Source organism: Ischnura elegans, chromosome 6 (genome assembly GCF_921293095.1).
Source record: "Ischnura elegans chromosome 6, ioIscEleg1.1, whole genome shotgun sequence".
Classification (NCBI taxonomy): domain Eukaryota; kingdom Metazoa; phylum Arthropoda; class Insecta; order Odonata; family Coenagrionidae; genus Ischnura; species Ischnura elegans.
Window position 1 is genome coordinate 79,906,009 of NC_060251.1, and position 25,740 is coordinate 79,931,748.

Consider the following 25,740-nt stretch of genomic DNA (forward strand, 5'->3'; position numbering starts at 1 on the left):
AAATACAGTCTCACAATCTGAACTAATAAACAAATCAAGGAAAATATTTAAAAATCTCTAGCACAGATACAAAAGTTGCTACTTCATAGTGATTAGCAAAACACTAAGGAACAATTAGATAGCAATGACAACGATAAATAGTAGTTCGCAACCATTGAACCAACTTGTAAAAATACATATAGGCTGACTTCAAAATAAACACTTCTGGTGAAATGAAATGTGATAAAAAAATTTAATGGCCATATATATTTCTTCAAATTATGCACCAAGAAAACTTCCACTTGAGAGATTAATGATGGGTAAAAATCCAAACAGGATTGATTGAAACAGAATTAGTTAGGTATTACAGTTCCTGCGCAACAGTCTTATAATAAATTAACATCAAGGCTCAATTAATACATATATTTTCAAAAATAATTTGTGAAAAAATTTACAAAGACATGGAATGGCTTTTCACAGATGCCCATACTAAACAAAAGCAGGATTGCAATAAATCATTGACAAACCACAATACACACTTAAATAAAAATGACCACAGACAAAACTTCTAGAGTAAAAGATCAGCGGGAGCTTAGTGACACAAAAATGAGATATGCAACACTGTCTACTGTAAAATATTAGGTGATGCTGATTGCTAAACTCCAAAGAAATCAGAGAGCAAACCGGGGAGCAAAAGTCTTCTTATGTACTCATCTACCCAGAAGTCAAACCAGACAAAAACCAGAACACCCATACCCCCTTTACTAGTAGTAATGGCAAACCAACTGACACTAGAAAAAGAAAGAGCAAATTCAGCTCTAGAATATCATTACTAATCCTATCATAAACTTTTAAAAAAGAAATTGACTTAATTGCCTGAAAAACTAATGTCTGCTGACATAAATCAGTTTGGACAACCAAAAGTGGCTTGAATTTGCAATAGTGCAAATTTCATTAATCAAATTTGAAACAAAGATCTAAGTAGATGTGTCAGTAAAACGCATACCATATTTGCACTTTTATTAAATGGTATATTCTCATTTCACAAGGTTATAGCATAGGTATATGTTGTTCAACTAAGTGGATGTTAGATGCTCCATATTTCTAAAAGGTTCAAGGTTCAATGAGTTTAATTTCAATTATGGAGCCCAACCCCTTATCACACTAAGGGTGTCTGCCCTGTTTGCCCTCTCTGTCCTTGGTATGTTATCCGATGAACTACCTTAAATATGATAAAATCATATACACATGAGATATCTAATGATAATCATGTCATCATCAATTGCAATTGCTGTACACAAAAATATTATGAAGTCATTAAAATTGACTCAGAATTAATTTAACTATAAAAATATGCTCATTCATAGATTATTTTAGTATAGGAACTTTTAAATCTCACATAATAAAAGATCTTTTACTCAAAAACACTTCACATTCCGATTTAAGAAATGATCATCATCATTAGATTTTTTTAATTCATCGGAAAATCTAATAAATTACATTTATGAATAAAATTCAAGTAAAAGTTGGATAGCATGGGATACTTGGATTTTATTTCCTCTCCTTGAAAAAAGGAACTAAATATGCATAATTTTTCTACGGTATAATAGCTCACACTGACAGAAGTTTGGGATCATGCAAACACAATGCCACCAGCAAAGAAGGAAGGGAAATTACTCATTGGGAAGAGGACTTGGGGAAAATACTGCAGTAAACTTACTAACATACACTTAGTGATTCAACCCAAAGGTTGCCTTGGATAGATGAGGGCAAGGCTCACCCCAGACTAAATCACAGGTATGTGATATAACACATTCAGGGTGCAGGGGCCAGTTACTTTTCTTGGGCCACATGCACTTTTGAGTATTTCATGTGGGGGTGTCTAAAGGCATCACCTAGAACTTGAACCTGGGAACCTTCAATCACCAACCAAGTGCTCTATTCATTAGACTACTGTAATCCCACAGTTATCAATGAAGGGAGTAAAAAAAACATCAAAACTGGTAACATGGATTATGCATGAACCCACAACAAGGCAGCAATCACAGATCATCATCACATAATGTTTTAATGATTACATTGCACCCTTATATATTTATGAAACATCAATCACAGATAAATTCCACTACTTTCTTCATCTAAAGAAAAGGCAATCAAATTTAAAAATATATATATATATATATAAACCCAAACAAAGGTCAGCCAATATCTATTCCTACAGGTAACAATTAAATACCTTCATACATATAATTAACATTTGAAGTATATATGTACATTACCATGGATTTAAGAAAGACCAATAATGACAGGTAGGAATAACCTGAGGTAGAAAGAAATTCAATAAATATTAAACCTTAAAAAATTTTGTTAAGCCTCAGGTGCATTAATTGGATGTTATTTTTTCCAAGGCATGCATATAACACCGATTTTTTAAAATTCAGACATAGGTTTAATAGTTAAAGAGTCTAATTTTCGATCTTGTCTGTAAAGTCTGTTTTCAAGGGATACAACACTGTTCATGTGTAAAGTTATCACATCAAAGAGCATAAGTCTTTAATCTACACACTATTTGATTCAAGTGTATTGTCAAAAATAACACTTAGTGAGAGAGAGACTTCCAAGGGTCTTGTGAGATATGGCCAACATGTCATATATGGAGGATAAGCATCCCTCATGTCCATTTTCAGATTGACAATGAGTCTTTCCGGAGAAAATGACTATAGTTTCACCTTTACACCATTGTATACATGCAGCTAGTCATGTATGGTGAAGTATTCACTGTGTACACACATTAATGAGGCAGAGAGTGGCTTTTGAAGAAAAAAGATCACTCCTCATCCCAAATACTAGTTACTTCCAATTAAAAAACAATATGATTTGCTCAAAATATTTTTAAGAATAATATTTCACATGAAGTAACCAAACTGGTACTTAAAAGGAGGCATCCTTCCCACTCCACCAGTCTCTTTTCCTGACGAGTTTCTTGATAAAAACTTATGCTCTCTTTTTGAAATTTTCATGGTGTGTAGTAGTCTCCTGTCATCCTATCTTCTTTTAAATAAGAAAATACTGCTCAGTATTTTCTCGATTTTTTCGACATTCAAGATACAGGTAAATGTTATAACGGTCTATTATAAAATTACCTCAAAACAAGACAAAACATAACCCACAGAGCAGGATTGATGATTCCTCAGTTAATGAAACCAACATAAAAAGAAAAAAATGCTAGCACATATATACCTTCTTTGTAATGGTTCTTAGTCAGAATTTTTAAGTATGACACCGCTCCATTAATCTGTAAAAATTGATGGTTCATTCATAACAATATTCCTTTGAATTAGTCTTTCACAGAATCATCTTCTGTCAGTCTTAATTGTCTTCGTCCAATGAGTTCCAATGGCCCACAGTAACCTGTATAAATTTTAACTTACAATATTTACATGATGAGCATATAGTATGTAATCGCAATTGAAACTAACAAATGATCATGCAATAAGCTACAACAACACAAGTAGTATAAATGAATGCATACACACTTGGCCCCATTAGTACAACCTACTGAATGTTATCCGTAGAGTAATACATACCAACACCCAAAATGCCAAAAAGATCCAAACCCATATTATATCACAAAAATTTTACATTTAATAAACCTATCCCTAATATGTAATGATGCTTGACTAGATCAAGAATAAGTAGGGATCTAGATCAGCTAATTCCACCTAGATTGAATTGCTGAATAGCAATGCCCTGAGTATCAACTAGGCAAGCAATACTTGAAGGCCACTTCCTATTAACTGACACAAACTTTCATGACTAGATGGTCACTGAAGCACACTAAGCTGCATTGTAAATACATCATGAGAAAACCATATTAAATTTCATCTGAAGTATGAATCTAAATAATATGAAATAAGAATAATTATAGTCTAATCACCAGTTGATTCTCACCACAAGGCTTGTAGGCTCATAATATTCCATTTTACCAGCCTGTGAGCTGCCTTCCTAGTATTCTACCGATATAACCTAAGAATTAAGCATAGGGCTAATTGAGATTTTGTAAAAATGACAATGTCCATGAAAAAGTGAAAACCCCAACTCAAAAGGGCATCTATCCACCTAACCAAAGAATATAGCTTTGGCAATAATTGGAAATTATTTGTTTTGCCTTGCATTTCCTGTTTACAGACAACACGTCACATAAAGTAGTTACTGGGAAGAAAACTATAATTGAGCATTTATGAATTGGATTAGACTTGAAACACTATATTCCTCTGCTTTATCAGATATTCTTCTCTTGAGAAATGGAAAAATGTAGTGTTATTGATTTTTGGTTAAACCCTATCACAAGTATCAATTAAAACATTTGTTCACAAACCCACAGCATATAAGTTAGTACATACACAAATGCTGAGTTAAAGCAGAGCACAACTATGTAATTTGAAGTACATAAAATGAATAAGTCATAGGTGTTATTACTCAGTCCAGAGATGAGATCAGTGTGTTATTTTGCCTTTTCCCACCATGAACATGAATGTGCAGCACAATTAGTACTTGCTCTACAAAAGATATATGTATCCAGTAAGAGAAAGAATATCCAAGAAGCAGTAAAAAACAGGGAAGTTTAAATATTATGAAAGCAAGGATAACCAACTTCAAATGATCTTGACTACATCACCTCTGCATGAAAATAATTGCCTGTATAATTTTGTTAAGCTCCCAAAACTATGAGCAAAAATGTACTGAAGAATCCTCTTAAGACAGTATCAAATGAAATCTTCCTAAAGGTCAATGAAGTTCTTTAGAAGTCACATTTTTAGAACGGAATGCCACAGATAACACAAAACCTATTTCCACAAATGTTCACAGGAGACTCAGGTACACAAAACCATTGTCCATGAGCCTATAGCCAGCACAGCACCCCAAGTGCACAATATGAGTTTGCAACACAAGTTTATCTGTTATGAACACAAAACAAAACTTCAATGCAGTTTGGAATCCAATGGTAGAATAAGTAACTGTGAAAGACATTAGCACCAAACCAACATTGCAATGCATTCCCACATTCTATAACATCTACTAACGGCCTTATAGCACATTCAGTTTTTGCACTTTAGCCAATATGATATCATTTCAAAATATATGATTCGCAGAGCACTAATTGGAGCGCAATAATATCCTTGGTGACACTTCACGATTTCTTGGTAAAATATACGCAACATTACCTGAAATAAGTTGAAAAAAAGGTGAGCCAAAATAATAAGAATGTCAATGTCAAAAATGTTCAGAAAATAGGAAACAAAAATAAAGAAAAAGACAAATTTAACTTAAAGAAATCAGTGCAAGGAGTTAAACAGGTGTATGTGTCTGAAGTACAGCCTGAAGTGACAATCAAAAGTGACTAAGAACAATTTGACAGAATACCAATATCCATGACAGAATCAAATAGGCACCTCAAAATATGCAACATCAAATGACAATATTAAAGGACTCATTATAACACCAAATCAGAATACAAAGTTTAAAAAAATTTTAACTATGTATTTGATTTTTAGCCACTGCGTAATGGCTATTACTGCGCAGTAGGAATGTATTTCGAACTAAACATGGCTTGCCAGATGAAATTGTCAAGAGACATAGAATGAACTAATGAAAGTAAGGTTCAAGCAAACAATATCCATAATGTTCCATCTGGAAATCCCTAGTTTAACTATAATATCACAATCAGAAGACTTTCATTTCACATTTAAATATTTCCTGACACACAAATATACTGCCATTGCCATTCTCCTATGAGTGCTTTCCTATAAATAATAAAAGGGGAACGTAGCCCAGGCAACTTGGAGCTATTTGCACTTTTCCAAAAACTGTCAATCACATACCTGAACAAATACTTTACTTACAATGATAATAGTAAAAAAAATCATCTCATTTCTGATTATGTTACCTAAATATGAAGAGATGTTGCATAACTACCAAAGAAATGCAACTAAATACTTCAACCTATACATAATATTCAAATTAACAATGAATAACTTTGCAATCTAAAACACTGTTAAACCCTCTACCAAGTTTAGAGATCAGAACAGCAAGAACTTTTAGTTTGAATAATAGATAGCACTGATTCACAGAATAATTTATAGCTGCTCATTCCAAACTAGTGAAAATAGAATTGGCAGACATTATTGAACCCTGAAATTTTCCTTTGATGCTATTTCGCAGGAGAAAAACCATTCGCCTTGACTGGGATCTGAACTTAAATTCACTGCAGTTTATTTTATTAGCTCCATCACTAGGCTACCAAGAGATCTCCTTATGTGGAGATTTACAGGCACGCACAAAGTTGTGGCTTAATCCTTAAGACAGTGGCACTGTATGCAGAAACATGCACGTGGTCTTATAGAGCATAAACCATCTTGTCCTCTAAAATCAACAAAATTATTCAAAGAAAGAAGATACATTGGGAGATCAAGTGGCAGAACACATGACAAAAATTCGGAAGATCCATGTTCAAATCTAGGTCAGGGTGAATGATTTTGCCAGTGTTATTTTCAGACTTTTCCAGTCATAAGTATCACAGCCATTCAGTCAAACAAAGAGTTAGTCACAGTGCTGTGTTCACAGTGCAAAGTAATGACAGAAACATATGCACCTTTGTTCATTTTACGTGCTCAGATAAAATACCTCCAAAAGAAAGAAAATATCAAAGAGAGCTACGTGCAATAGTAAAATCAACTCAAATGAGTCTTCCCTGAAATAGGAGGTGAAATTATGAAGGCAGAAAAAGAAGTGGTACTAAATATAAATCATACTCAAAAGAGGACAGTAATGTAAGAAGGAAACATGAATGCAATAAAAACCTACGGTTTTAAAATATCATTATCAGCTGGGTATATCTCCATTGTTAACATCAGGACTGTAACACAGTTGCACAGCCATTTGAATAGGTATCATAATGTCTCCAATCACAGGTCCATGAATTGTTTCTAGCCGGGGAACGGCCATATAAACTAGAATATACACAAGCAGAGTATTATTTGTCCAGCACAAAAATAATGGGTACAGTAAATATATTACAATAGCACTTAAATTACAAGCAACATACACTAAAATAGTACACAAGAAATAAATAATGAACTTTCATAAAGAGATATTTTCACCTATGTGCCATGAAAATATAAAATTACAAATAAGGAGTTAATCTTGAAGGAATATCATCTTCATTTCAATTCAAAAGAACATCCACTACCAAAGAATTTATGAAAAAGACAAAGCATGCATATAATCCAAAATAACAAAAAAAGGTAATATTTATCAATACAAATCACTCATTTCCTAACAAGATGATATTCAAGGAAATATACAAGTTTGACTTCGTTTCACAAACATACCTTGAGTGAGTACTATGAATATTCACATCCATTCCAGTACCATTTACATACAAGACTCATTACAATAAATTCACTGATTGCATCTCGCAAATCATCTCAAATTATCCTAGATTTTATGAGAAACTCTGGTGAAATAAACTATTACTGTTAAGTCAAGAGGGTGTAGCTAGTGAATTATTATATAGCAAATAAATTAATATTCAATAACATTTTGAACAACTTGTGCGCCAGACAAAGTATTTGAAACCATCTCATCAGAACTTGAACAGTAGACCTGCTTGCAGATAAAAATAAATTTCCAAAAGACTTCTTCCAGGATAATCCAAAATTTTCTTTACATGTTTATTTCTCTTATGCAGAAAACAGCTCTAAAAGTATGGATTCAACGTTCCTAAAATTTTTAGTTTTATTAAAACCAAACTAATAATAAGTAGTTAGAGAATTCTTTATTGATGCAAATAAAAATTTTGTGAGCCTCTGACACATATATTTTGAAAGAGTACCATAAAAAATTGGAAAACTATTCATTTTCTTTACAGGAATTGAGCTTAAGGACCATTTCTACAAGCTTATTGCTTCTTCTGAAGAACAATGCACTCTTATAATGGCATGGAAATCAGTCTTTATATGAAAATTCACCATCATGATAGAGGAATTCATCTTGTTCAATGACATTGCCACTTTTTTCTGAGGCTCTTTTTGCTCCTAGACCACCATTTCACAAGTCACCGCTAAATACTTTGTTAGTAGGCTGTCACTGTTAAGAGGAGGAGGGAAGTATGGAAGAACATTACTTTTGACAGAATTCAAACAAAATAATTGCAGATAAAATATATCACAATTACCGCAAATAGACTAAAAGAAATATATTTTCATACTTATGAGAACCCATCAGTCAACCATTGCCGTAAGGAAGCCTAAAACTAGAAGCCTTAAATTGATATGTTCATAGTAACTGATAGGAAAAAACATGTGTATGATACAAGCAAGAGAAGATCATTAATCCTGTTGAATCCATGTATGTATACATATAAAATCTAATCAGCCCATCGATTACATATTCTACTGATATGTAATAGTAGATCATAATTCTAATAGAAATTTCAAACACTCAAAGCACCTGTATGAATAAACATGAATTTAAATTTAGGACACCATTCCCTTAATACACTTAAGGTAGGAAAGTCAAGGTAGATCAAAATATTTTCTAATTATCTCAATAAAAACTATACTCATACAGCCAACCCACGTTCCCAACAGATGAATCACAAAACCCAACAGTATCATATGGAGTAAATTAAAAATAAAACAACATTTAATTAACAACTCATTTTATTTATGTCTTATCACTCTCTTGGCATTAATAGCAGGAATATCACATGAAATCCATAGTGTTTAAATTGACTAAAATACTGGTCAGGATTCCATTCAAGCACATCCTCAATTGAATGTGCACAAAAGCTCTAATATCACATGCTCAAAATGCCTTTCGAATGTTAGACTAAATGCACTGAATAACTATATAAAAATCTTTACATAAATTAACAGGAAAACAATGAATAATATAATGCTGAAAAAAAATCAGCCATAATAGATTGGTATGCAGAGGAAAGGCATATAAATAGTATTGCGCATGGCTATGAATGGAATACATTAGAGAGCACTTAGTGCACTACTGACAAAGACTCAAAAAATATCAGTCACCATGTATATTTGGTGATGATAGCTGAAAATACTGAAAACTTGTTGTGCAAAGCCCACTAGGGCATCAGGGTAACAAGAAATTACTCTAAATTTACAGAATAACAACTCTAAAGTCCAAATAAAAAATACAACACAGTCAATTCATCAAGTATATGTTTTGGAGATATGATCATTATTACTTACGCACCAAGAACTGTTTTCCTAATTAGAATTTTTGAAGTATTTTAAATGCATATGGCGGATATCATTGAATACTTCATAAAGTTGAGTAAGAAAGGACTTTAGTATTTAGATGTTGCTTAATGTTATATTCATCACAGATAACAATCTCATTCAGCAGCACACAATTCCCAAATTTCTCCATTCCTGAGCAATAATGACAGTTGAATAAATACATTCTTTGAAATAATGCAAATTACCCAACTTGGAAATGAACATTGTGCTTGACTTCACAAACCAATGTTTTCAAAACACCACAAGTGGGCATTGGATGACAGATGGGGGAAACAATACAATTATCACTAATGGATATAAATTAAGGATGAGAGGCATGGTCTGTCCCATCTGTTTGGACAAAGCACTACCCACTGCTAGGGACCTGAGCATATCTTACCCCCCTGCCATCACTGTGAATGGTTGACTGTGACATCAACGTGCCACAAGTCACCCGGTTGAGCACCATGCGCCAACCTCTCTTGCTTTCATAAAAAGCATTAGACTGTTGGCTGACAATGGAGCTTTCATGAAAACGAAAACCACATCAACAAGGATGGCAGAGGTCAGAACCTCATGTCCTGAGCACAGCCGTGGTTCATCCTATATTCCCCATATTTGATACCTGTGTTGTGCCAATAGTAGAGCGCCACAACAACAAAGAAATGCCACCACTGATGAGATGATCCAAGGTAGTCAACTTTTCCTGGAAGATAAAAATATTATACAGATCTTTTTTCCCAACATTTCAATTATAATAAACATTTGAGTGGCAATTATAAGTGTAAATGAAAGAGGAAGCTCAAGCAGCTCAAAAAAGGGTAATTTGTTAACACAGTCAGGGCGGAGCACGTCAATTGATGTGGTCCCATCCAAGCCGAGATATGGAGCATGTCAATTGATGTGCTTTGCCGGACGGACGGACGGAGGGGGCCTTTCTATGCCTCTGTACGTGACTAATATCCACTTCCGAGTCTTCCGATCGTGTGCATGGCCTTCAGCAAGCTTCCCTCTTTCGACCCATGTGCACAGTTTGAAAACAACAGTATTGGAACGGAAGTTATGGTGCGAAAACCTCTCTCTATTTTTCTTTCTTATTTTATCGGCCGATTCTTACGACATTCATGAAAATCGGGCCCACATTGAATGTATTCATGGTTATTTTTATAACAGTTTCTACCTCAGCTCAATGCCAAACTAGTAATTATGCATAGGCAGTGGTAGATCATTGGGGGGGGGGGGGGGGGGGGGGCAGGGGGCAAAGGGAGCTACAGCCACCCCCATTGGGGCGAAACGCACACCAGATAAAATCGAAATTTTTGCGCATTCCCACTTGCACAAAAGTATGTATTTAGTTATATTTTCCGATATATTTACCTGCTTCAATGAATTGAAATACAAATGAGTTTAGTAAACTAGAGTAAACTAAGGGCCTATTTTATATGCTTTTGGTATACATATTACAATCAGATTGGCAGATACAGAGAGGGACAAGGGGAGGAAATAGCCCCCCCCCCCCCCCCCCGGGTATGGACCCCCACTACTGTTGGGAGGTTATCCCCTACTTAGCCCCTGCTGTCCCTATCCTGTACCCGCCACTGTGCATATGGAAAAGATAACGATACAGAAAAGGTCAAGGAAGGAAAAGAAATTTAAGGGATTAGCCAATGAGCTGATAGACATGAAATCAAACGAATAGTATTCATTCGTAAATTCAAGCACAAAGAAAGCAGAGAAAATGTAGGGGTACAGTTTTTTCACCCTTTATGATAGGCAAATTTTATCATCATCAACAGAAAACCTAAGCACAGCGGCTTGGTGACTTCAACCAGATGTCTTCCAGCTGTACAGTTCATTTTAAATATCTTTGCGAAAGAGAGGCAAGCCCAAGCTTTTGGGGGGTGAGGGCAGGCGGACGTGATTTCCTAAAAACCAAACAAAATGCGATAGGCAGAGTCTAGCCCCCAGAACATTCATTTCCTTTCAGACCACCATGGAGTAAGCTTCGTGAGTAAGCTACCTGTGTTGCCAAGTGGGAAGAGTGTTTTTGATGCAGTCTTTCATTTCCATTCACTGACAAAGCCTTTTGAGAAAACATGGCAACGCCCGCCTCTCTCCCTCCATCCCAAATATTGCAGGTCCCAACTCCTGTGGCAACACAGCTCAAAACATTCTGAGCTGCCACGACTGACCAGTTGCAAAGATATTTAAAAAATATCATAGTAGTATAGATATCTAAAATATATTAACCGAGTTTCAAGCACTTTCAGCCACAAAATTTAACCCAAATGGCTAAGCGAGTTGGATTCTGGCTGTAATCCACCTTGAAAATCCAATGTGCAAGTCAAAATCCTGTGGGGCAATTCGATAGCAAGTTGTAATCCAGCCAAAATAGTATAGTTTCACTCATTAGATCATTCTAACTAGATTTCAGCTTAACTCGTGGATGTACAAACTGAAATACAGCTGGAATAAAACTTGCCATTTGAGTTGATGAATCTAGTCAGAATCCAGCATATATGCTAAGTAGGAAGGGGGCAATACTCTCTCTCCTACATTAAAACTTAAATATGAATAAGATCTTAATGTATAAGTGCCTTACCTGAAAACCATCGCTCTGGGATCTTCGATATGTAAATAAAGAAAGCCAATCCACTAATAGCATACATTCCCAGAACGCGGGGCAGTAAAAGCTGAAAAACAGATTTAATAGCGTTAGTTGGAAATCACACAACAAAAGGTGAATAACAACAGGTCTCACAATTATTTGCTCATAGACTTGCTTTCATGGAATCAAAAATTCCACCAAGAGTAATACTGTATGGCAAGGTTCATTAAGGCACGGCCAAATTTGCTACCATATCTTACCTCAACGATTGGGTTCTCCCATCCGCCCATCATTATTGTCCAGTGAATGGTGGGCAACACTCCATATGCAGCCCAACCAACAAAAACCAACAGCTTCATATTGGCACTTACATTAAAACGAGGCACTTGGAGAGCCATTGCAAATGCGAATATAACACAGACTGTTATCAGATAGAATTGCTGCCAGTCCTGAGAAAAATATGTAAAGATACATTAGATACATTTTAATCCCTGAGAATTGAACATTTTGATATCAATAAGTTTTTATGAATATGGGGACAAACCATAAAATTAATTTATCACTTGCCACGTGAAAAAAGACACATAAACTACCTTACCAATTAAAGGGGTGTATAACTTACATCATAATAAACACACTGACTTGATCTCTGATAGCTCAAAAGAGAAGTCTCTCAAGTGTCACCACCAGATCTCGTTCAAATTTTTTCTTGGTGATAGAAAATGAATACCTATGAGATGTAGTTTTGGTTACAGCTCAATACTTTTCAAGATATTAGTGATGGAAAGTACCAGAAAACACATAAATTTATGCAACCCCCAGCAAAACAATATGCCCTTATACACCTTTGCTGGGATAAAGAGCAATGACAGTGTATTGTTCTGAAACAGGATGCATAACTTTACAAATTTCTCTAATACATACTTTCTGTCGCTAAATCTAAAAAAAGGCGACTGTAACCAAAACTACATCTCATGGGTATCCATTTCCTGTCATCTATATTTTATTCACTTCATGTTTGCAGGTGAGCTTTCGTGAGAGCCTGGACACTCTAGGAGGGCTTTGCTGATGGGAGAGGGGCAGTGCGGAGAGAGGAGGAGCAAACTTAACGTTGCCAAATGTACATGGCCGCCCTACTTTGTCACTGAAAACGTGTGAGTCATGGGTTGCCTCAGGTATTTTGGCCCGAGACAATATACCAACTCATTTGAAAGGTATAGGGTGGTTTCCTATTATTTTTTTATTGCCTAAATCGAAAGATTATTATTCCTGGAGTACGTATTTCACGCTCTTAGATTTTTAAATGACGATATCTATTTTTCGCGATTAATGAAAAGTGAAAAATTTGAAGCTCGCGAAAATGCGACAGCTAAGTATGAATGCTGGGAAAACTCCGTGTGACATCGTTCTGGCTCCCGCTGCTGCAAGTGAGGTGACCTTGGGGTGAGGCTTTGAGCGCTGATACGACGCAGGATGCTAGCAGGTAGCAGAGTACCCTGCTAGCTGGTAGCGCTTAGCTTAAATAAGGATTATTAATACCTTATCAAACGAAGGAAACTTTCCGGCCTTCATCATCATCAAGCCAGTTTTAATAGGTGATTATTAAGACATGTTTCCCTGAGCTCTGTGCCTCATGCATGCATTGGTAACCTCAGACGATGTAAAACTCCTATCCTCTCGTGTCGAAACTAGGTCCCTGTGATGTCACGTGGACTGGCATCGCATGGGCGCCAATCTGGCCTTTTTCAAATGAGGATAAAATTGACCATTGCCATTCGCCTAAACCGGTATTTCTAAAACCAAATAATTTGTATATTATGAATACACTAATGGTGGGTAACAAATTGCAATCAATGCCTTTCGTTTTCTTTGATGAAGGAAACTAACCTATTGAGGATAATCCTTTCACAGAAGTCCACAACATTGTCAGCTACCGCCCTGAATGAGACACTGTTGGTGAAAGGCATACTTGGACACATACAAGGAGAACGCGTGCGGTTTGGCAACACTGCTCCACGAGCAGATTCACGATGTTAACTCGACGGAGGTCTGAGAGCGACTGACCAAGGCCACGCCCACTGTTTGCTGATTGGCAAAGCAAGAGTCACTAGTCGATAATCTTTCCTTCCCTCCCCTCCACTTGCTTTAGCCGCACCAGCTCACCCACACAGATAAAATGAACCAGTACATATAGCAAAATTTGACCGATATCTGGTGGTGATACTTGAGAAACTTTCTTGGTCAGTCACATTCCCTTTAATTGGCATCATGCACATTATAAGAGGAAAATTTCACCGAAAATCCAAACCGTATAATACTTGTGACACTCATGTCATTTTGAGCAGAAAAATATTCTACATTTTGAGTTACACACTATTTAAAAATGTGCAATTAATGTGCTGATGAGGTGTAGGTAGACTCACCAGCATAGCAAAGCTGATGACATGCATTTTTCAATATTACTTTATCACCAAAATAGGGTAGTTTCCTTCATCGAAGAAAACGAAAGGCATTGATTGCGATTCGTTACCCACCATTAGCGTATTCATAATACACAAATTATTTGGTTTTGGAAATACCGGTTTAGACGAATGGCAAGGGCCAAATTTTATCCTCATTTGAAAAAGGCCAGATTGGCGCCCATGCGATGCCACTCCACGTGACGTCACAGGGACCTAGTTTCTACACGAGAGGATAGGAGTTATACATAGTCTGAGGTTACCAATGCATGCAAGAGGCACAGAGCTCAGGGGAACATGTCTTAATAATAACCTATTAAAACTGGCTAAGGTCGGAAAGTTTTCTTCGTTTGATAAGGTATTAATAAACCTTATTTAAGCCAAGCGCTACCAGATAGCATGGTACTCAGCTACCCGCTAGCATCCTGCGTCGTATCAGCGCTCAGAGCCTCTCCAAGGTCACCTCACAAGGCGGGAGGGGGAACCAGAAATGTGTCACACAGACTTTTTCCCATCATTCCTTCTTACGCGTCGCGTTTTCGCGCGCTTGAAAATTTTCACTTTTCATTTAATCGCGAAAAATAGATATCGTCATTTGAAAATCTAAAAGCGTGAAATACGTACTCCAGGAGTAATAATCTTTCGATTTAGGCAATAAAAAAATAATAGGAAACCACCCTATTGGGTCCTTAGGTTTGACACAAGAAAGTCTGTGGGGTATCTTTCAATCCAAGCTTTACTCTTATTTAAACCTCTGTTCTGCTGTGCCACACAGCCAGTTTCATGTCTTTTCACTGGTGTGAATGACAACATGCTGACATAATCATACAATCAGATTTCATCCAGAATTTTCCAAATATAATTATGTTTTCTCATATTTCATACAGAAACATCTCAAAGCAAGCTTTACAATAGTTTAACGGTGTAAAAAATTAAATAATAATAATTATTCAATTGACTTGAATGTAGTCTCAAATCAAGAGTTCCAATATTTAATTTGATGGAAAATATAGATGCAAACATGGGTTAAAAACAATGCATGTGAAGAGAATTCGCATCTTTTGCAATAAGAAAATAATTACTTGATAATTTAATCCCAAAAAATATATAGTTCAACTCCAAAATGAAAGTTTAATTCCTTCTTTGAAAACTTTTGATCCCTCAGACTTGCTTCGCTGATAACAGAATATTCGATCCGTCAATCTACATGCTGCATCCATAGTAACATATGAAGATTATTATTCCATGACACCAACACTGACTACTTAGGTGGCATAGATGGCTTTGTGCTACCCAATGCCATGGAGCAAACAGTTAGGCGCAGATACCAATGCACAGCTAGCTGGATTTATCCTAAGCTATTTCACAAATCTGGTTAAGTAACCTGCTTTGTGAAATAGGTCAGGATAAGATTTATCCACAATCAGAGTACAGTACTGGCAGATAATATGGGGGCATTAGGTTTAGCAAAAGTGACCTAGTAACAGAATGAACCAAGCACGTTGACATCAAATAACGTATTTGCAAATAACAGGTTAACAGAGGGAATTATTGTATTAAAATGTGACTTATATGACAGAAAAGAAGTTGTAGTACAATGCTAGCAGGGTTGTCTCTGTTATCCATGTTGGTGTCGTTGATGAGAGTCAAAACAGAGAAATATTGACAGTATGGAGGGTTTTTGATTTAAATGACTTTAAGTTTCATTTAAACGGTGTTAAAAATGTAAAGCAAGTAGAGAAAATTAACCACCCAAAAACCATACCCTTGAAAATCCACGGGGTCTATCCTCACTTAGAAGTTCGAAAGGTATCCAATGGGAGTTGCCACTTTTTTACGGTGGTGAGGAGATAACAGAGGCAGCGGCGAGAATAACAATACCTTGCAATGCCCTCAGAAGTACCCCCATCATGAAGTCTACCATCAACAACAAAACAATGTAAGTCAGTCTACCAGGGGCACTGTGAGCTCATCTAATGTAAAAAGTAGCAAAAAGAAAATCATACATAATACTCACAGGATAGCACCAAAAGGCATAATATACTCCAGACATATAAATTGCGAGGAGGCTAAGAGCGATACCAAAAAGGTCAAATGACAGGAAGCATATATAGTCCTTCTCAGAACGGCAAGAAAATGTGTGGTACAAGGAAGACAATATCATACATGCCTGGAAAGAAAAAGTAAAATTAAAAACCCAACATCGTATACATGGTCCTTTAAGGTCAATAATGACTGTACAATATAATACACCACAATAACTCACCTGGAAGCAGGCAAGTAGAAGTCCAACTATGAGCTTGTCTAGAACAGGTGCATGTATATTCAGCAATACTAAGTCATAGAATGATAGACCAAGAAACAGCATCCAACCGAAAATGTGGCTCCAGATATTTATTGTTTCATTTGTCCACCAAAATATACTGTGAATATTACAGCAATAAATAGCTTGTAGACATTAAAATTGGGCACTCAAAAACTTAGTAGCTAATAAACTTACCTTTCTAAACACATCTTTGTGCTAAGACATCCTCTATAACCAGTCCTGATGTAAGGATTGAATTTCAGGTAGCTAGGAGCATCATTATAAGTAAGAAGAACGGGACATGTATTATCATGGGTAACTTTTTCATCTCGAGGTTTGCTGGGATCCAATAGGTTGTTTGCCTCTTTCTCAGGTCCGCTCTCACCCTGAAACGTAATAAGAATATTTTATTTAGTATTGGAATATAGTTTCAGCGATATAAATCAAGCGCTGGACAATGATATAGGAAATAAGGCCGGTGTACCCGATAAAACCGAAGTCGTAGATTGCCGATATTATCCAAACTAAACATCCTGCCATTATGAAACTATATCATTTCCTTTCGTAAATAAAATGTTGAAAGTACGTAAGCGAGAGAGGAAAGAAACTACCACAAGCTTAAACCATTTTGTGCCACTGAAATCCATACTCTTCGCCTTAGAAACACCATTCTGCACCAAAAATTTCTCTGCAGTCGTCTGCGTCGTCTGCTACGGATATTACGCATATCAAGCTTCGTGCGTTTCATAAACGCTTGTGAGCTAGCGCCAAAAGCGGCCGTTGGTAGCGGGTAGACAGGGAAACATTGTCGTGCACAGTCATTTGTTCTCATCTGTGTCTTTTACTTGTGTTTTGGTCAATATATAGTGAATTTGCCATGAGATCACTTAATTAACAAGTTATTAGGCGCTGTTTTCCCAAGAGATAAGGCTATATTTACGTACTCAAAATGGCCACTGCAGACGTGAGACAGAGTAAGTCTATATTGGTATTATTTTACTGTTGTCGGCAACTTCCTGAAAAGTTTTTCACTGTGATTAATTACCCCATACTTGTAATACCTCTCTGTTTATATTCGAATGATGCTTTTCCAGATTTTTGTATTTGAATTTTTTTTTGAAAATTTTATATGCATATGGACTTGGTATGTTTTTTCTTGGACCCACAATTAAAGTAGTGTTGGTAAGGTTTTCATGGAGTTCTTTAATCAACGAATGGTACTTTAATGAAAACTCCTTTTCAAACGTGTATTTCAGATAAGCGTAGATCTGAGGATTCTGCTGAAGTTGACGGACCACGCAAAGCACCAAAAGACGCTGAACCAGAAAGAAAGACCATCAAATTGTCTGCGCCAATCGCTCCAGTGGGCACTGTCAAGAAAGGCATACAGATCAGACTGAATGCTCAAAATCCGTCTCCTCCAAAAGTAACGTCTAAACCGAAGTCAACGTCCGTTGCTGCTGCATTTTGTCAAGATGATGACGACGAACCGGAGGAAATGCCTCCCGAAGCTCGCATGAGGATGAGAAATATCGGCCGAGACACACCGACATCCACTGGCCCCAATTCGTTCGGTAAAACCAAAAAAGGCTTTTGTGATACCAAAAAAATGTTCGAAAAGAATTTGAATCGAACTGCTGAACAGCATGGGAATGCGAGTAATTGATAAGTCGAAAGTATTAATGTTTTTACTGTTAATTATGTGGTGGACATACTTTCGTATTTCCTTGGAGAATGTAATATTAAGGTAAGCAGCTGAAATCCTTGTTTCAGTCTGTTATCTCAATTCAAAAGCCTAGCACTGTTCTGAAGCTTACTGAGTCATTCGTTTATAACTTATATTGAAGCGTAAGTCGCAGTTTGATGGAATGGTGTATCAAGATGTGTGTTCTCTTTGTTTTAATCATCAGGGTAATTGTTCTCATATATTGAAGGTTTGGACATTCCACTGACTGAAGAAAATTTGCGTCTTTCCAAATGATGTGGAAACAAAAATGTGTGTCAATGAAATCAATGAATGCATATTTGTTTGTATTGTAACGTAAAACATTTTTATACATAAAGTCCTTATCAATGCCTCACCCACTGGATTAAGCATTTTCATTTGAGTTGTGTTTGTCACTTGAAATGATATTAATTGGATATGCATATGATGTAAATTATTTGTTATTGCTTGAAGCGATGCATTATAAAACGTGTATTGTGGTGCACATTTTATGCTCTTTACTTTCATGGTTCATTTTTCCATGCTGGGACAGTCATGGAAGTATTTGTTAGTTCACCTAATTATGTAATGGATACTTCTATGAAGTATTTAAGAAATATCTAAAAACCAGTTACTTTTTTTACTCTCCAGTGTTTGCTGGTTGATGTGGTGGATTATGGATAGTGTGGCTGTCATTTGATTTTTAAATCTCATAAGAATTTGAATATTATTTTCCCAGGTGCACTTCCTTTGATAATCTAATGTAGCATTTTATTTTTTAAATCAGATAATTATTTCAAAGGAAAGGTGCGTAATTTTTTTAAATATTTCCATGTAGTAGCTATGTGTCATGATTGCACATGAGAGAGTGGACTGCATCTCTCTTTCCTGGGTGATCCATTCCACCAAGCGTAACTCCAGATTGAATGCAAAAACACTTCAATTATGTGTAACCTGAGAGTATCATCTGTAAATGGCTTTGTGTAACATGTATTGGCTTGAAAATGATTAGAATCGAAATAGTTGGTTTTATTTTAAATTCTAGAAGGATGATAAAGTTTAATTTATGTGGAATAAAGAGATTAATAAGAATTGGCATTTTATATTCAAATGAATTTATTGCTACTGTTAAATACCATGGTCACATTTAATTTGCTGTTAATATGCTGCCAGATCTGATTCATGCAAGTAATGTTCAGTGGTAAACGTTGAAGTTAATGGAATTAAGAAAACCACAGCAATATTGGTAGTTTTTTAAGAAATCCTATCATGAAAATGTTTTTTGAAAACTTTTCCATCGATTATTTGAATAGTAATCTTTCACCACCTCTGTGCTGACTCATATGATGCCTTATTGAGTTAGGTAGTATGATATATAGCTAAATGCTTGTATTAGTTGTTTGTGGTGGTAATGTACACTCTCAGTTACGAAATGCCAATGTGTTGGACATTTTTTGTTGGTGGCATAGGTGTCTTGTACTTGAAACTCATACTATTCGCATAGAAAAATGAAGAATGGCTGACATTTTGGAGGCCTCTGCTGAAAGCTAACACTGACCTCAGCTGCATTGTTGATGTTTTCCTAGGTAAATACTTCATATAATCCTAATATGTATTGTAACAAAGGATGAATGCAATGGGGCACTTTTTCTGACTATCACGTAGCACTCGTGGGCAATATGATTAAAAGTCAGGGTATCATATAATAATATAATTATTTTCTATTGAGATTCCAATGAAGGGAAAATGTAATGCATAGTTAAAGGAATAACTGCTACATTAGCTGAGGATAATGTAAAGAGTAGCCTCATGACATATAATGTAAATTACCCCTTTTGGAAAATTATAGCTGGAGAGATTTCCCAGGTACATAGGGCTAACACCTGAATCCATGCCTACTTAATGAATATAAAAACTAGGTCTTAAATTTTCTACTTCTATAAGTTGATTTGGGTGACTGATGATGATTCAGGTTAAGTACCTAAAGTTTGTTGACATTCAGATCCCGTAGCATTAGAAAAATGAATGGGATTGATTGTTGACAAATGTTATGACACTTAGTCTGTAACTAAGGTGAATTTAGGTAACTTTAAAGTGGTGGGCCTTATGGGTAGAGAAGTACTAGCATCATCCTGCCCTCAAAATTTACGTTATCATGCGTCAAATGTAGAGTTATATTCCCCTTGAGAGACATATTTATTTAATTGCAGCTCAATGCAGAATAAGTGATTTTAATTTACCGTTAGTTGCATTCTTCGTTTCTTACTCATCCCTCTAAAAACAATACATGCTTAGTCGACATAAACTCTGGTGGTGCTGGAGTTAAGGCCTCGCTTGCTAAATCCAGAGGTCACTGTTTCCAATCTGCCTGGGTGGGTTTTCCACAGGCTATGAATGTGTGTGGAGCTGTTCAAACCAGCAAGTTACTTCAGTGTAAGCGTTGCCTAGCAAATATAGACAAATTCCATATTATTATACTTATGGAGACTATTGAGAGGTCCTAGTCATGTGTGGATGGAAGCTTCTGAGGGTGGGTCATGTTCTGCTATACATTTACTAAAAATAATCTTATTTCCCTCGTTTATGTGGTATTCCTTCTCATTGTCTCTGTTGGTTATTTTTTTAAATGCAAAGGTTGGACATCTTACTTTTATATCCTTTTTTCACTAAAAGATTTTGCCAAAAAGCTCTGATTAACCCGAGCCTGATTGATAACCAAAGATAATTCTCTGATATTGGACACTATCTTTCCTAGTTACAATAACATATCCAAGAGACATATAATAGACTCATGCTAGCAAGAAAATAGACTGTTACTACCTCTAAGCAAGGATGCACCTAACCAACAGCCACAACGTGTTATTACTGCAGAGAGTTGAAATGGAGAATACAATGCCAACAAGTCTACCCTTCCCATCAAGTTTAAGGAAGCAATTAGAATAGCCGTAGAGGAAAGGACCTCTTGGGGGAACATATGTGCCAGGGCTGGAAGCATTTTCGCCTTTGGCTGCTGTGAGTATCTCAGAAAGCTATGTTAATTAATGATGCAATAAAGGCTTGCTAGTGGTTTTGTGTATCCACGTGTGTCATATTGCATATTTGTTCCATATTGCTATACATACTTCAGTTAATTTTTCTTCTTGAGGTAGTGCTTCACTTGTTCATTGGAATGCACACCACTGAAGAATGGGTGCAAAAGAAATGGAGAAAGAATGTGATGGAAACTATTGTCAAATCTAAAATGATTAAAATTACCAGTTATTGATTCCCCTTTTTTTTTAATGTTCCATTTTGGCTTACCCTTATATTAATATGCATGATTGGTGTCCATCGGTAATTGTTTTTTGTTTCTCAATGAAAGGCATCCACATGGGACGAAATGTGGTGCATGAGGTAACTAAGTGATATTTGGTTTCCATGAATTGAATTTCTTGCCTCCGGAAAAATATTTTCTCTCAGATTTAAGGGAATTTTCCCTTCTCCATGCACACATGAAAGTTAGGAGGGGACTCTGGATTACTCTCACACAATAGTACTGCCCTTAATGGTGACAATTTCTACATGCTACTTTTGGCTAAGAGAAAAGTTAAAGTGAACTCTCTTTGAATAGAATAGCAGTTTGGAAGTATATAAGATAAATGTACATGCATACATTAGTGTGAGTAATGACGACTTAATAATTTTCCGCACAATATTTTGATGGAGTTCTTTGGAAAAATATGAAGTTGTCATTATTCTCGCTTAGATGACAATATTCTACTAAGTGCTGGTGATGGTTGAAGCAAATGTGAGTACATATTTGAATACATAAACCTTAACTTCCTGAGCCCATATGGAGAGTTAATCACTAACTTTGCCAAAAGTTTTGGGTTTAAATCACCATCCATGCAGCATTCAAACCTATAGTATTAATGTATTGCCATGTTGAAACCCACTACTAATGCCAGAAAATGTCTGAATTACTTCTCATTTTAGGCATTTTCGTGTAGAATTTTAAAATATTCCTAAATAAAGTGGAAAAACTCGTTTTCCCTGCTTCAACTTAAAAACTCTTTTAAATGGAATAATAGAGTTTACCATGCAAAGAATTCAAAATTTGGTGATGGAATATTTACCAAAATATTCTATCACCAAAAGGGAACTTGAATTTATAGAACTGTATTCATAAGAGATCAATCTCATATCCAGTAGACTGTGTTAAAATTCTATCTTTTCACTTCTGCCTCAAATTAAAAGTACATTAATCTTCCAATAATATCATACTAATGCCTCATATTGTTTCTGGAGAAAAATATGTGGATCATTTTCCTCTTAGAATGGTTTACTATTTCTCTAGCAGCAGTGAATTTCATTCTGCTAGTGGTTGCTGCATTGCCCAAATGATGGCACTGGATTCTTCCATCCTTCCCTTCCGCACCTGTCCCTATCCCGGTGGCGTCAGTGGACTTCTAATAAGGAGGTGCTGCCTTCCTACTGTCCTTACCCCTTCCTAAGGAGTGTATCCCCATGGAACCCCCCCAGGATTTTGTTTCTGTAGTCTATCTACATAGCTTCTTAAAGTTGTCACATCTTATACATTACTGACAACTTTTGATTTTGTCAATTAAGCATTTGTTTTATTGCATCTTCCATGTTATCAGGAGGATAGCTATCAATGAAAAGATCGATTGTAATTTACAATCAGAATCAAACTGAAATAATAGAGTATAGCATACATGCCTTGTATCAAAAATTAATGATCAATGACAATATGGATAAGCAAGGTTTCTCACGCTTCAGCCAATCCAATTTTGACTCAAATATTGCAAAAAGTGGCCTCATGGAGACCAAACGTGAATTAGCTTCCATTCGGGTTCAGTTTTTTATATTGTACTAATCATGTTAATTTATGATACTCTCCCACTCTCTCTGTAAGTTTCAACCATAGAGTGAAAATTTTGATGCTCTCTTCATGAAATATTTTGAAAATAATTAATGTACTAAATTTTAGTTACAAATACTGTACATAGTCATACTAACCTTTTAAAATAATTGCCTATGCAATAAAGTTACCTGGCAACAAATAAAAAATTACAAAAGACGCACAAACTTAGCTACCTATTGCCAAAATTAGCTCTCCAATGAAAGTTTTTATCGCGTTAACTTAAAAAACAATGCTTGAAAATAATTTATGAATGTCTCAAAGCCTATGTATATTGGACCTCTGACGCATCATCGCTGCAAAGGTTTTGCATCTCACTAAGCCGACTCAGTAAGTGATGGTCCGCCCTCTTCCCCAAAAAAAAGGACCTTAATCCACCCCGGATGGCCAAGTCTGAAGAATTCTACTCACGCATTGCACATTGCCTACGCTACAGGAAGTTCCCTTCACAAAAAATTAGGAGTATGCCTAGATCCGCCTCTGACACAGTGTGATAAGCCCTGCATTTAAAGTATTTTTTCGAATTTTTATTATATGTATCCGTTTATTTACAAAAAATACTATTTACTCCTTGGGAGCCTCCATCGTGCGAAGAAAAACGTCATGATATGAAAAAAATTACGCGGATATTCGCTCAGAAAATCATATCAGGCACGCACAAATAAATAAAATGAAAAATTTAGGCAAAAGACAAGATGCTGTATTTGGTCTTATTTTTATTCCTTGCGCATGATCAAGGGATCCACATCACTCTTTCAGCACTTCCTAATCTTTTCCTTGTCACTCTTATTCTTGACATCAAAGGTTCTCCATGTCACAATAGACGTATCTCCAGACGCTGTCTAGCAGGCGACGGAAACGGATGGGGCGACCAATTACCGATGATGTGGCGTGATTGGAGCAAGAATGGCGGAGACCGTCGCGACACTCCGACCTCGTACGTTCGCGACAATAGGTGCCCGGTGATGTCCCAAGACCCTTTGCTAAGATTTTGACCTCTCTAACCGAATTGACGTAACTGATTCAAGCCACGTCCTTTCTCAGGCCAAGAATAACCTCGCCCAATATCTATAACGGAGTTCGTACTCCCTGGAGATGGGACTCGTGGGGTGGCATACGTGGTGTTCAGGGGGTGATCCAAGGAGAAAAATGGGCGATCCCCCAATGTCATCATAATCCAAGAGATATAATTTTTGTTATAAATTTTGAAGGTGAGTGTCCAAGAGCTTACCCAGGATCAAAACTAGAGGGGGGAAAGCAGAGTTCGTTCAATTTGTAACACAGAAAAGGCTAAGGAAACCAAAATTTCAAAAAATTATAACGGCGCTTCATTAGTTTTTAAAATTATTTCCTCGGAAAAAATATTTTTATTTAAATTACATGTCTCATACTAATATCACTTGTCTTGGATTTAAAGAATTTTTTTTAACTTTCTTTAAACTAAATTTAATTTTGCTTCTAGGGGGAGGCAGCTGCAGTTGGAACCTAATTGTGAATTTTACGGTTTTAATTTATGTGCGCATATGCTGATAAGTTATCAATTCCATTACGCATTCTGTAGGGTCACAAACTACGCTCGATATTATGGCCTCAGGCCCACGGATCCCGTATTTCTGGGGGATGCTCTCTACTTCACCCATTCACATTCCTCTAGATTCGCCACTAACACCAGTAAGCCAGCCACTGAATAATTCATGAACGTTGACTGAAGTTTAGTAAAAATCATTCGTTTCTTAGTCGCACTTGGTTTATTTTTGTTCGAAGTACATCAATGCAAACAAGGGCGTACCCAGGATCAAAACTAGAGGGGGGCTAGTCGTGGTCGTTCAAGTTGTAACACAGAAGAGGTTATGAAACCAACATGTCAAAAAAATTATAAAAGCGCTTTATTAGTTTTTAAAATTATTTGCTCGGAAAAATATTTTTATTTTAAACATGCCTTGATGTAATATCACTTTTCTTGGATTGACAGAAAATTGGTTCACAAATTTCGTTTTGAACTAAATTTACTTTTGCCTCAAGGGGGGGGCTGCCACCTGCCCCCTCCTGTCCCCCGCTGGGTACGCCCATGAATGCAAAGATTGTTATTCTAGTATACAATATAGTATATAGAACGGTAAAAAACACGATGAAATGTACCAAATGGCTCTTCTATTATTAGTTTTCTATTCGAAGTAAGAGAAGCCGACGACTTCACGGCTAACGCAAGTGAAGGGATTTAGATAAAATTTCATCATCATGCTCAAGTTGAAAAAAACAACTGAAGGGCAGCGCGCTGTATTATTTCATGCGACAAACTGGTTCTAAACTAGGCCATGAGTTAGGAATAAGAAGAAACGCTCTTAAATCTAATGGAATAAAACACTACAATAATCGGGGTGTGGGAAAAGGTGTTCTTACGCTTACATTGATTGGTGAGTTTACACTTTCAACTAAAAATACTCTTTAGAACATA

At 36.2% G+C, this 25,740-nt stretch overlaps 2 protein-coding genes and 1 long non-coding RNA gene across 8 annotated transcripts in view; 2 read left to right on the top strand and 1 right to left on the bottom strand.

Annotated features, from left to right (window-relative positions):
- Nucleotides 1-387: 387 nt before the first annotated feature.
- The window catches only part of LOC124161054 (progestin and adipoQ receptor family member 3), a 147,256-nt gene continuing 121,903 nt past the window's right edge, over nucleotides 388-25,740 (bottom strand). For 4 of the 6 annotated variants that reach the window (XM_046537217.1, XM_046537218.1, XM_046537219.1 and 1 more), the window contains 8 exons: nucleotides 16,855-17,045; nucleotides 16,621-16,777; nucleotides 16,372-16,524; nucleotides 12,156-12,344; nucleotides 11,890-11,980; nucleotides 9,913-9,993; nucleotides 6,844-6,989; nucleotides 388-5,204 (listed from right to left, as the gene is read on the bottom strand). In XM_046537217.1, the coding sequence (XP_046393173.1) occupies nucleotides 6,862-6,989; nucleotides 9,913-9,993; nucleotides 11,890-11,980; nucleotides 12,156-12,344; nucleotides 16,372-16,524; nucleotides 16,621-16,777; nucleotides 16,855-17,045 (990 nt within the window). In that variant the 3' untranslated portion in view covers nucleotides 388-5,204; nucleotides 6,844-6,861. Of the gene's footprint in view, nucleotides 5,205-6,843; nucleotides 6,990-7,797; nucleotides 8,128-9,912; nucleotides 9,994-11,889; nucleotides 11,981-12,155; nucleotides 12,345-16,371; nucleotides 16,525-16,620; nucleotides 16,778-16,854; nucleotides 17,046-17,143; nucleotides 17,378-25,740 lie in introns of those variants that run through there. The other 2 variants (XM_046537220.1, XM_046537221.1) reach the window with 2 other exon arrangements.
- Nucleotides 17,478-19,456, top strand: LOC124161057 (PEST proteolytic signal-containing nuclear protein-like). The gene is made up of 2 exons (XM_046537224.1): nucleotides 17,478-17,633; nucleotides 17,916-19,456. Exons 1-2 carry the CDS (start codon nucleotides 17,609-17,611, stop codon nucleotides 18,323-18,325), a joined length of 435 nt encoding a protein of 144 aa, XP_046393180.1. The 5' UTR covers nucleotides 17,478-17,608; the 3' UTR covers nucleotides 18,326-19,456.
- Nucleotides 20,396-23,485, top strand: LOC124161058. Its single transcript, XR_006865309.1, has 3 exons — nucleotides 20,396-20,894; nucleotides 21,120-21,376; nucleotides 22,725-23,485. It is a non-coding gene; the product is annotated as an uncharacterized LOC124161058 (long non-coding RNA).